Source organism: Paroedura picta, chromosome 15 (assembly GCF_049243985.1).
Source record: "Paroedura picta isolate Pp20150507F chromosome 15, Ppicta_v3.0, whole genome shotgun sequence".
Classification (NCBI taxonomy): Eukaryota; Metazoa; Chordata; class Lepidosauria; order Squamata; family Gekkonidae; genus Paroedura; species Paroedura picta.
The window spans coordinates 12,261,731-12,273,929 of NC_135383.1; the positions used below are offsets into that span (position 1 = coordinate 12,261,731).

Consider the following 12,199-nt stretch of genomic DNA (forward strand, 5'->3'; position numbering starts at 1 on the left):
CTATAGATAAAAACTTGGCTACCCTTTTAGTGGTCTCTGAGCAATTATCGATAAGCAGCAATTCAAGAGCCCTGCCCTCTGAGACATTTGGGAAGGGCAGAAGTGGGGAGATCAAGCCAGAACGTTTGTTGTTATACAACTCACGTTGCAGAATGATATGGCAATCTGAGTCTGGTTCTGTATGGCAATACCTGCAAATTCTTTCATTGCGGGGAATTCTCCTGTACCTGCCTTCAACCATTGCAGAAGGCTGCTCTCGCCTTAGGGACACGACCTTGGAGCATTTAGGGTGGTGCCCATCTCGTCCTGATGTGGGTGCCTGAAAGGGGGATGGGGGGGGGGCGAGGCTGAAGGGTAGGATTCAGGGCATCAGATTCTGGGCGCCAAACCTTTGCTGAATCGACACAGAGCCTTCCTTGGCTGTTCATGAATGTTCCAAGAAGCTGGCTGAGTAGCGTTTTGGCCTGTGTTCTCCCTTGCGAATCTGGTCTGCCCACCCCAATGCATTTGCTCCTTTCTGGTCCCGCCGTCGAATTACAAGCCTTCTGTGCCACCAGGGGTTAATAAGCTCAGCAAGGCGTTGGCCAGGTGCCGATGCTGGCTGCTGTTCTGTGTGCTCTCTCCTCCCTTCGCCTCAGTTACGACCCAGGATACACGCTGAGGCCCGGCGTGGTGTAGTGGTTGGAATGTCAAGCTAGGATCTGGGAAACCCAGGTTCAAATCCAGGCTCTGCCACTGAAGCGAGTTGGTGACCATGGGCCAGTTATGTGCTCTCGTTCTTCCCTACCTTACAGGGTGGTTGTGGGGATAATGCTGGAGAAGATGAGAACGACATGAGCCACTTTGGGGAGAAAAGTGGGATATCTGTGAAATAAATCTGTTCTCTTGCGGGAAGCCCTGGCACACGCCCTCTGGTTATCTCTTCCCTTGTCTATTCCATGCTGGGTCTCAGGTTGTGACTCACCGCTTATATAGCTCGGTGGCATTGCAGTGTGCAGGCAGGCCGGGTGCTGGTTTTTTCCCATCAGACAGACGTTCTCTGGACTTGGCTAATTGGCTGCCTCTGAACCCGCAACCCCCCCTCCGTTGCCTTCCAGGTATTTGGACTTGGGAACAAAACCTACGAACACTTCAACGCCATGGGGAAATACGTGGACAAGCGGCTGGAGGAGCTTGGTGCCCAGCGGATCTTTGAGCTCGGCCTGGGAGACGACGACGGGAAGTGAGTGGCCGTGTGGACCGGTGGTCGCCAGTTGGCTGGCCGGCTAACCTAGCAGCGAGCCTAGCATGGTTTCCCTGTTTTTGCCATTCAGGATCTAGAACTTACAGTGGTGCTCTCTTAGTTGTGTTTCTTAGCTAAGGTGTGGACTAGATGAAATTGTGTGTACTAGGGCTTTGCAGACATGTGTCTGTCTATCTTTCTGCCTGGCTATCTTCTGCCTTGCGATCTTAAATGGACTCCAGGGAATGGTAGAGGACAGGAAGGCATGGAGGATCATTGTCCATGGGATCGCGATGGGTCCGACACGGCTTTGCAACTAACAACAACTTCTATCTAATTTTATTTGTATAATGCCTTCCCTTTCAGCTCAGGCCGGTTTACAGTCAAATTAGAGAAACGGCCATACAATACAAGCTCTTGACACGATACAACTTTGCAACTCTTGACACGACACAACTTTGCAACTATAGGTTGCAACTTACAACTGTTTTGGCATTAAATCTGCATCAGTTTCAGCTCCCTTGATCACATTTCTATTTCTCCCACCCTCCGGCAGCTTGGAAGAGGATTTCATCACGTGGCGCGAACAGTTCTGGCCGGCGGTGTGCGAGCACTTTGGCGTGGAGGCCACAGGTGATGAGTCCAGGTGAGTGCAGGGGATGAGAGATGCCAGTGAAGATGGCACTACATGCATATTTCGCAGTTCTAGTAAAGAGGGAGGGGATTTGGATCCAGGCCTGCATCTCTACTGGTAGCCCTTCTGCATAAATTATATTATATGCATAGAATTTCAATTACAACTTCTAGGCTAAGTTTCAGAATCACAGGGGGAAACAACCACCGACGAAAGGTCTACTTTGAAAACGGAACAAAATCTAGAGTCCGTTCTGGTTGTTTCATTTAAAATAGAGATTGTATAAATATATTGTTAACGGATTTTGATAGCCTGGGACAGGTTCTCTGTTTTTCTGTTAGGATATTTATTTAGAACAGCCTGTCTTTTCATGTTGTAGTTACAACAGGAACAGGAGCAACGTTGTTCTGTTATGAATCCGCGGGTGTGTCTCTGTGCATAGCAGCCTTTTGGTTTGTTCCTTGCAGCTATTCAGATCTTCAGATCAGGCCCAAAGTCTAACCGTGGGATGCTGTTCTTTGACACCTGTTTGCCCTTGCTGTGACCTTCTCTCTCCCTCCCCCCCCCCATTCAGAAGAATCAGAATCACAGAGCTGGAAGAGACTCCAAAAGGCCATCCAGTCCAGCCCCCCAACTTCTTAGGGATCTAAAAATGACACCCTCCTGATAGGTGCTCATCCTAAAAACTTCCAACAAAGGAGACTCCTACACTGCCCTCTGCGGCACCCTCCTCAAACAGCCCTCGCTGCCAGAAAACGCTTCCTAATATTTAAGTCAGTGCCTCTAAAGCTGCCGGGAGCAAGCCGGCCCCTTCTTCCTCATGTCTGCCTTTTACGTAGTTAAACCCAGCTGTCGTGTCATTCCTTCTTCCACAGCATACGTCAGTATGAGCTGGTTATTTATGAAGACATCAACATGAACAAGGTTTACACGGGAGAAATGGGCCGTCTCAAGAGCTATGAGAACCAGAAGCCGTACGTCTGACTTTTTTTTTTTTTAATGAAAGACTCCTGGGTACAGTTTTGGTGGGAGGGTGGAGGGGGGGGGTCGTAGTTCACTGCTGTGATCACAGTGAGGCTGTTCTGGATCTTGATGTTTTTTTAAAGCACAGTTTCTAGTCCTCATTGCCAAGAGGCGCTTGGAAAACGCCTGTATGTCTGGAATCATAGAGCAGTGGTTCTCAAGCTTCCTAATGCCATGACCCTTTAATACAGTTCCCCATGTTGTGTTGACCCCTAACCCTAAAATTATGCAAGGGTTCTTCCATGAAATTAAACCAAAACTGACCAGTGGCGTGAAGATCCATTGTTCGTGATTGTATATAAATTGGGATTTTCCCCAGGGTTTCTCAGTTCAGCTCTGCCTCTTGTCCCACCATGCCAATCTCGCTTTTTTCTGCTGCTCCGGACAAACGAACACTATCTTGATCTACCCTGCAAGGCTGTTGTGTGGATGGTATACCCCCCCCTCCGGCCAAACTGCTTGCCCTGTCGCGACCCCTGTGAAAGTCCCGATCCCCCAAATTGAGAACCACTGTCAAAGAGTTTTGTAGGTCTTGAAGGCACTACTAAACGGATACCTCAATCCAAAGCAAACCAAATGGGTCTTGTTTTTCCCTCCTTCCAGGCCATTTGATGCCAAAAACCCCTTCTTGGCCCCGGTTACCGTGAACCGGAAGCTAAACCAAGGTGGAGACAGGCACTTCATGCACCTGGAGCTGGACGTCACCGGTTCCAAAATCCGGTAAGTCAGACACAGAGGCCGTTCCAGTCAAGAGTTAGACTCACGGAATCCTAGCGTTGGGAGGGACCATAGAGGCCATCTAGTCCAACCCCCTGCTTAATGCAGGATCAGCCCACCCCATAAGTTGTACTAAATATGCCACATGAATTGGTAATCTGGCGCACAATTTTGATTTGCCAAATCAGGATCCTGTCTCTGGGCTGTTAGTCTTCCTCGCACCAATGAGATCGAGGCAGCTTAGGGGTCAAAGCCTTGAGAGGCCAGAGGGTTTGACTTTAGTCAGAGGTTCTAGAGCAGGGGTGGCCAAACTGTGAGTCTCCAGATGTCCATGGACTACAATTCCCACGAGCCCCTGCCAGAAGCATGTACTCCATGGCCATCTGGAGAGCCACAGTTTGGCCACCGCTGCTCTACAAGGCCCTCCAGACTGGGTGACTGGATCAAGCTCTAGAGATGGAGCGTGGCTGTCATTTTGGTCTCTTTCTCCCCACCCCTAGGTATGAATCTGGAGACCACATTGCTGTGTACCCAGCCAACGAGGCTTCGATAGTGAACCAGCTTGGCGAAATCCTCGGGGCAGATCTCGATATGGTCATCTCCCTAAACAATCTAGATGGTGAGTAAAGCTGCCCTTCTGCCTTGCCAAGGTGGATTTAGCAGGCTAACATTTTCACGAACGGAAGAGGAGGTGCCATTTCGACCACTTTCCCCTTCCTGAAAGGTCGTAGAGCCAGCTCGGTGATGCGGTTGAGAGCAGCGGCTGAGAATCTGGAGAACCTATTTACCACGCTATTTAATTTAATAGTCGGAGTAGTAAAGGAATGGGGAAGGGGCTGAGAGATAGTAGGGACAAGGAGAAAAATTCACAATCGTTTCGATAATGAATAACCATAATACATTATGCTGTTATTATGTTAGTATAATTATTATGTTGATGGTTAAGTTTAACCTAGTTGCACCAGAAGATTTACGTTTTGGAAGAAGTTATATGAATTCAAACGCTAAGAAATGAATATGTAATTATTATGGAACAAATAAAACTCTCTTTTTTTAAAAAAGAGAGAATCTGGAGAACCAGATTGGATACCGGTGCGAATCACGCCTCTGACCTCTTTCCTTCTCTTCCCTCCCCCAGAGGAGTCCAACAAAAAGCACCCCTTCCCGTGTCCCACCTCCTACCGCTCTGCCCTAACCTACTACTTGGACATCACCAACCCGCCTCGCACCAACGTCCTCTACGAGCTGGCGCAGTACGCCACGGACGCCAACGAACAGGAGAAAATGCGCAAGATGGCCTCCTCCTCCCCTGAAGGAAAGGTGGGTGCCGGCTGGCTGCTGCTGCTTCCCCAAGGTGGCTTAAGAATCCAAAAGGGGGGGGGGGTCTGTGGCTCAGTGGAAAGAGCGTCTGGCTTAGCATGCCTGGGGCCTGGGACAAGTCAGGGGATGGAGCGGTGGGCCGATGGTGCCATTTTGTGGTTCGCTCACTTGCTTGGTTTTGTTGCAGTCACTGTACCTCAGCTGGGTCGTCGAGGCCCGGCGGAACATCCTGGCCATCCTGCAAGACACTCCCTCGCTGCGCCCTCCCATCGACCACCTCTGTGAACTGCTGCCCCGCTTGCAGGCTCGCTACTACTCCATCGCCTCAACCTCCAAGGTGAGCTCCAAGGCGGGACGTGTTATTTTTACAGGCCCAAATACATGGGATTGATTTCTTCTCATGAAAAACCTCCCATTGTACGTGTCAAGCTGACCTTTCACTTCCCTCACAGTAGGTGCGCTGATTATTGACATTCTGTGGCGAGCTTTGCTTCCCTCCCTCCATGGTGAGCGTGTGCCGTGTTAGGGGATGGGCTCAGCCACACGGGGAATGTGGAGGGCTCAGGGACTGGGCTAGTTTTTTGAAGAGGTCCTGGGCTATTAGGGAGGATACAGGCATTTCTATGGAAATACATTTAGAGGTCATTTTGTGCTCAAGTCAAAAGGCTGCTTTTTTCAGCCCTGGCCCCAGCCTAGAGGAAGGCATTGCAGAATGGCCAGTTGGCAAGGGCTCATGGGAGTTGTAGTCCATGAGCATCTGGAGAGCCACAGTTTGGCCACCCCTGGAGTAGGCATTGCTGAACTCAAGAGGCTTTTGTCGTTCCCCCCTTGCAAAATCTCACGGGATCATTCAGAGGAGCTGACAGCTCCCTCCGTCTCCATTGTTTCCAGGTGGACCCAAATTCCATCCACATCTGTGCCGTGGTGGTGGAGTATGAAACCAAGGCGGGCCGGGTGAACAAAGGAGTGGCCACCAACTGGCTGAAGAACAAGCAGCCCAACGAGAACGGGCACAAGTCCACGGTGCCCATGTATGTCCGGAAGTCGCAGTTCCGGCTGCCTTTCAAGTCCGCCACTCCCGTCATCATGATTGGCCCGGGGACCGGCATCGCGCCCTTCGTTGGCTTCATCCAAGAGCGGGGCTGGCTCAAGCAGCAAGGTGAGTCCCGGTCCGAACAGGCTCCGCCCTTTTGCGAACCCTGATTGGCCAGGCTCTGCAACCAATGGGAGAGTCTGTTGCTGAATCCCAGGGTGGCCCAGTCCTTGCGTTGTGTCCCCGCTGGCAGAGTGTTCATATGCAAAGACCGCAGAGCACCAGACTGCTTAAAGAAGAAAATAGTTTTTTTATTTGGAACAGAAAGAGTGATGTGGAGAAAGAGGAGGTGGCAGGTTCTCCATCTTTAGAAATTTTTAAACAGAGGCTGGATAGCCATCTGACGGAGAGGCTTGTTCTGTGAAGGTTCAAGGGGGTGGCAGGTGACAGTGGATGAGCGATAGGGTTGTGAGTGTCCTGCACAGTGCAGGGGGTTGGACTAGATCAGGGGTAGTCATTGTGGCCCTCCAGATGTCCATGGACTACAATTCCCAGAAGCCCCTGCCAGCGAATGTTGTCAGGGGCTTCTGGGAATTGTAGCCCATGGACATCTGGAGGGCCGCAGTTTGACTACCCCTGGAGTAGATCATGGGTAGTCAACCTGTGGTCCTCCAGATGTTCATTGACTACAATTCCCACGAGCCCCTGCCAGCATTTCCTGGCAGGGGCTTCTGGGAATTGTAGTCCATGGACATCTGGAGGGCCGCAGTTTGACTACCCCTGGACTAGATGACCGAGGAGGTCCCTTCCAACTTTATGCTTCTATGAGTGCAATAGAGACTTAACCATCTAGCTAGCTGCTGTCCTTTTTCTGTTCAACTGCTGTTCAGGAGGCAAGCAGGAGGAAGTGATGAGCCAACCAAGGACACTGGAAGGGATAATCTCAAAAACATCAGCAAGTTCCTAGCCTCTCTCTGCTAAATACACATCACTTCCGATGCCCCCTGCTGGACGCTATATTCTGCTCAAGTATGCCACACTGCAGATCTTGCCTCTCCCCAAGTTACTTGCCCTGATTGGTCTTTCATTTCTGCTGAGTTTGGTAAACTCTGCTCTCTCCTGTGCCAGGAGTGCTCCTTCTTTCAGTGTTCCTGTGTGAGTCCCTGATCTGAGCAAGGGGGCAAGGTCAGAACGGTGACTACTGCAGAGGTGCACTGGGCAGCTCCGTACAAAAACAAGGTGTTTTGCTGCCGTTGCATTGAGATATGCATTGAGATAAAGCAGCTGGAGACGTAGATGAACTACACTGGCCTCTACCAGAGGCTAGCCTGATCTCATTAGATCCCGGAAGCTAAGCAGGGTCGGCCCTGGTTCGGACTCAGAGGGGAGACCACCAAGGAAGTCCGCGGAGGCAGGCAAAACACCCCCTCCTCCCTGCTCCCTTATCTTGCAAATGCTACCCGGTCACCAAAACTCAGCAGCAACTCGGTGGTGCTTTCCCACCCCACCCCCTGCGGCCGAGTCAAATAAGGGAAGATTCAAGTGGGTAGCCATGTTGGTCTGAAGGAGCACAAGAAAATCGGAGTCCAAGAGCACCTTTAAGGCCAAGGTGCTACTGGACTCTGATTTTGTTAAGGTCTTGGAAGGAAGGGTAGTCAAGCTGCGGCCCTCCAGATGTCCATGGACTACAATTCCCACGAGCCCCTGCCAGCATTTGCTGGCAGGGGCTCGTGGGAATTGTAGTCCATGGACATCTGGAGGGTCGCAGTTTGACTACCCCTGGTTTGGTTCCTAAACGTTCCTGCATCCCTACTGAGGCACTGCAGAGCTCGAGAGCTGGAGGTTCATCCTGTCCCTTTGTCGGGTCTCTCTTGGGTTCCAGGCAAGGAGGTGGGCGAGACGGTGCTCTACTACGGCTGCCGGCACCAGAACGAGGATTACCTCTACAAGAACGAGCTGGCCAAGTTCCTCAAGGAGGGAGCCCTGACTCAGCTGCACGTGGCCTTCTCAAGGGACCAGGCTCAGAAGGTATTCCAACCAGCTCCTGTTTTTTTTGGCTGTAGTCCTGTAAACCAGGGGTAGTCAACCTGTGGTCCTCCAGATGTCCATGGACAGCAAATGCTGGCAGGGGCTCTTGGGAACTGTAGTCCATGGACATCCAGAGGACCACAGGTTGACTACCCTTGCTGTAAACGGCAGGGAGGGCAAAAACGTTTCTTCTCCTTGTCTCTCGCCGTCAGGGATCACGTCGTCCCTTTCCTCTTTCTGCGCTGTTTCTCAGGAAACATCGGTCCCGACTTCAAATAGCTCCCGTCCTAACCCTGGGCCTTTGTCTCTCCAGATTTATGTTCAGCACCTGCTGAAGAAAAACAAAGAGAGCATCTGGAAACTGATCCACGAAGGAAACTGCCATATATACGTCTGTGGGTGAGTGACTCTGAGACACCCCTCCCCACCCCCTTCTTTGGAGTTACGATCCCCAGCCACAGGCACTTCCGGTAGGCAGGCAGGTGTTGAAATTCTCTCCTAAAGGGCTGGGAGTGGGAAGTCTATGCCAGTGGCCAGAACTCTCCTGCTTGTAGAAGTCCTTCAGCTCACGGGAATTGTAGTCCGTGGACCTCTGGAGAGCAGCAGTTTGGCCACCTCTACATAGGGTTTTCAAGGCAAGAAGAGGAGCTGGGTTTTTTGGTACCTTCTGTTGCACGACACGGAGGAGTCCCAAAGCGGCTTACACAATCCCCTTCCCTCCCTCTCCCCTTGAGCCTCCTTCAGGCATCGTAAAGCGGGGTATAAAACTCAGCCCTTCTTCTGAGATCAGGCCCATCTGGGCTCCTCCATTTGCAGATTAAAAATTCCGGGGAGTGTGGGTGTGTCTGTGTGTCTGCTAGAAGCCCCCCAGGTCATCCCCCCCCCCTCAACCCCGCTTGCGTCTTTCCCCCCCTTCCAGCGACGCTCGCAACATGGCCCGGGATGTCCAGAACACCTTCTACGAGATCGTGGCTGAGTTCGGCAAGATGAACCAGCAGGCAGCGGTGGACTACGTCAAGAAATTGATGACCAAAGGCCGCTACTCCTTGGACATCTGGAGTTAGGGGGGCCGTGGCGGGGCTGTCCCGGTGGAGGAAGGGCTGCTGGGTGGAGGGCAGGGGCCGGAGGGGGGCAGGAGGGATAGGGACTCGCTTGGCTGCTGCCGTGAGACTGTGCCTTCCCCTCATTCCTTGGCCCCCCGGCTCCCCCCAATGACGGCGTGGTGAATCCACAGGGCTGAACCTGAAGCTAGGCAAGGTGTCCTCCTCTCCCGCCACCCCCGTGCACCGGAGGTTTTCTGCCTCTCACCCGACAGCCACTGCTGGGGGGGGGGGGATTATGGGAAGGGTTCTCCCTTGTCTCCGCCCTCTCTTCTGCGCTGGAGGCACCACTCCCAGATCTTTGGCTCCAGCGGTAGCTTCACCAGCAGGGCAAGGGGCCTGCCTGAGCTCTCCTCAGTGGGGCCTATGAAACAGAGTGGGGGTCCACCCCCCCTCCTCAGATACCTTTTGGAAAAGGCCGTTTCCCAGAGGGGCTCGGAGGCAGCAGTGGCCGGGAGGGAAACGGTTAATTATAATTCCTATTTTTGGGGGGGGGGGGACTTAAAGAGGCGGTGGCGTGCAGGTTAATTCCAGAACTCTCAAAGAGGTGTGTGGCACGGGAAACTTGCCAAAGGAGCAAGGGGGCTGGGGTTGGGGAGGGGGGAATACGAATACGATCGAGTGGGAGGGGGGAGCGATCGGCAGGGAGGAGGTGTTTTCCTTCTTCCTCTTCTCCATGTAGCTGTTTACACAAATGGGGCGCCAGCCGCCTGATGTGGAACTCTGAACCTAGAAAAAACAGCTTGATGGTTCTCTTGGTGGTGGCGCCAGACCACAAGCTAGGCCCTCGGGTGGGAGGGCAACCTTTGGCCCTAAACTTATGTCCTCGGGTGGGGAGGTAGCCCTGTATGGCCCAGGACCCCGGGGGTACCCCAGTATCCTCTGCAGAGCCCTGCTGGATCAGCCCTGTGGTCTGTCACCCGGGATCCTGTTTCATGTCCGGCTGATTGCCAGCTATGTGGGCACCGCAGCACAGCCCTTCTCCTGCTGATGTTTGGGGTTAGATGGCTGCTGCCTTGTGGGGGGCACCTACCTTTTTCAACCTGGCCTTGTCACGTGGAAGAGCTGACTTTGTGGGGCTCACGTCCGAATCCATTCCCAGGCTGCCAAAACCTCCTCCGGGGGATGCCGAATCAGGTCGGCACTTCGGCCTAGGCTAGGGGAGACGGTCTCCCTCTTCCGCCTCCCTTCCTTTGGTTTTTGCCGTCACCATCCCCGTGGGCTGTCACGCCAGGGCTGTGCTGTTCTCTGGCATGGGACTGGCCTCTTGCCGAATCACATTGCTGCTCTCAACATCTGGTTCTCCGCCTCTCCCCCCCCCCACACACACACACAACGGTTAACATTGAAGCTGCTGGCAAGTGATCCCCCCCCCCCCAGTACCTGGCATGTTTGGGAGGTGGCAGAGCAGCTTGCCCAATGAATGTACATAATTTAAAGTTCACTTTTGGCTCTTGGAATAAAACCCCTGTATCTTTTACTCACTCTTTGCTGGCTGTGTGTTGTTTTGGGAAGGGGGGCCCTGGGCAAAGGGAGGCGGAGCTTGGAAGGGGGCTGCCGTGGGTGGGAGCGGTCTTCGTGACCCAGGCCTGCCAAGCTGCCAGGCCTGGCTTTTAAAACACATCCCCAAATGCTTCGGGGAGGACAGGGGACCTCAGCCTTCCGTAGAAACTCTGCCTTGCTAGCTCTGGGTTGGAGTCTAAGGAGTGTGGAGCCTGGGGGAGGGCTTTATTTATTTCTTATATTTCTATATCCCTTTCGGCTTAAATGGGGTATTATTCCTAAATTATTCCTTTCAAAGCAGTCATTTTCTCCAGGGGAACAGGTACCGGTCACCTGAGATCCGTTTTGACAGTGGAAAGCTGTTACCTGAGGGTCAAGGAACTGACAAACTGGCTACAGGAGAAGCATAAAAAAGAAACATCTTGAAGTTAGTACACGACGCCCAAACGTGGACAGGGTAAAAGAAGTTTTCAATAACGATGCTAGCTTGCAAATGTCTCTGAGCAATGTATCTATGCCACAAGTCCTCGGTCCCCTGCAAAAAGGGTTTTTGGCAAGTAATTCCTTTCTCATCCAGCTATTATACTTTGTGATTTCCGATATACTGCCCAGAGTCATTCGCAAACCGGCATGGTTGTCGCATGCACAGTACGTATTTGCTCATCTAAGCCACTGAGGAAAGCTCTGAAAATGTGCCTTTTAACCGGCCCCCATTTTGGCATCGTGTACAAACTTGAATTAAAGACGTTTCTTCTTCGCACTTCTTCGTAGCTGGTAATTTGATTTCTCCATCTATTTGCTCATTGCTTTCCCTGTTGTTGCCTCTGGGTTGGGAGCCCAGCAGAGGAAGGTCAAGCCCACCAATGCGCACACTGTAAGCTTAGGGACTAGAGCCTTGGTTTTCTGGCACTTGAACGAAGAACTGAGTCTGGTAGCGAGCTGAGTGGCACACCCCGTTTTCTTTCCTGCTTGTGCCTCCTACCAAGTTTTACCTCCCACCTTCTTGCAGTGGCTGCTTTCGGTCCTGAGTGCGCTGATTCACTGGAAACTTGTTTGTTCTGTGACCTTAGTTCTCTGCTCGGCCCACTTGAGCGTGGGAGGGACTGGTTTCAAGGCGGGGCCTTCTTTATCTGATGCCCTGCTGCATACTAATGCGCCAACCCCAGAGGCAACGGCAGCATGGAGTTGGTGCACCACCTGCTGGCGAAGCGCAGTCACTTCCACACCCAATCTTACTTCCTCTGTAGGGAACTGCCACTAGGGGGCCTCGAAAACCATCCTGGCTCTTCCCAGCGTAATAGAGTTGGGTGGGACCTCCAGGGCCATCTAGTCCAACCCTCTGCAGCATGCAGGAGATTCACAACTACCTGCCCAACCACACTGACCCTAATTCTATGCCCAGATGATGCTCTCCCCCACACACAAAAAAATCCCCAGAATTCCTGGCCTGGAGGAAATTCACCTCCTGTGGCCCCAAAGTGGCGGTCAGCATTTCCCTGAGTGTGCAAGAGTGGGTTACAAGAGCCACCTGAATACCGGAGTGTCTTCCTTCTCCAACAGCACCTGCTGTCTGAGCTGTGCTAGGAGTGCGTGCCCCTAGTTGGCTATGGCCAGATGCA

At 52.5% G+C, this 12,199-nt stretch overlaps 1 protein-coding gene across 2 annotated transcripts in view; it reads left to right on the top strand.

Moving 5' to 3' along the window:
- POR (cytochrome p450 oxidoreductase) overlaps nt 1–10,561 on the top strand; it is a 44,790-nt gene extending 34,229 nt beyond the window's left edge. For both annotated transcript variants that reach the window (XM_077311460.1, XM_077311461.1), the window contains 11 exons: nt 1,098–1,222; nt 1,779–1,868; nt 2,732–2,830; nt 3,483–3,599; nt 4,097–4,215; nt 4,735–4,916; nt 5,104–5,253; nt 5,808–6,075; nt 7,832–7,977; nt 8,291–8,376; nt 8,897–10,561. In XM_077311460.1, the coding sequence (XP_077167575.1) occupies nt 1,098–1,222; nt 1,779–1,868; nt 2,732–2,830; nt 3,483–3,599; nt 4,097–4,215; nt 4,735–4,916; nt 5,104–5,253; nt 5,808–6,075; nt 7,832–7,977; nt 8,291–8,376; nt 8,897–9,041 (1,527 nt within the window). In that variant the 3' untranslated portion in view covers nt 9,042–10,561. The remainder of the gene's footprint in view (nt 1–1,097; nt 1,223–1,778; nt 1,869–2,731; nt 2,831–3,482; nt 3,600–4,096; nt 4,216–4,734; nt 4,917–5,103; nt 5,254–5,807; nt 6,076–7,831; nt 7,978–8,290; nt 8,377–8,896) is intronic.
- Nucleotides 10,562–12,199: the final 1,638 nt, after the last annotated feature.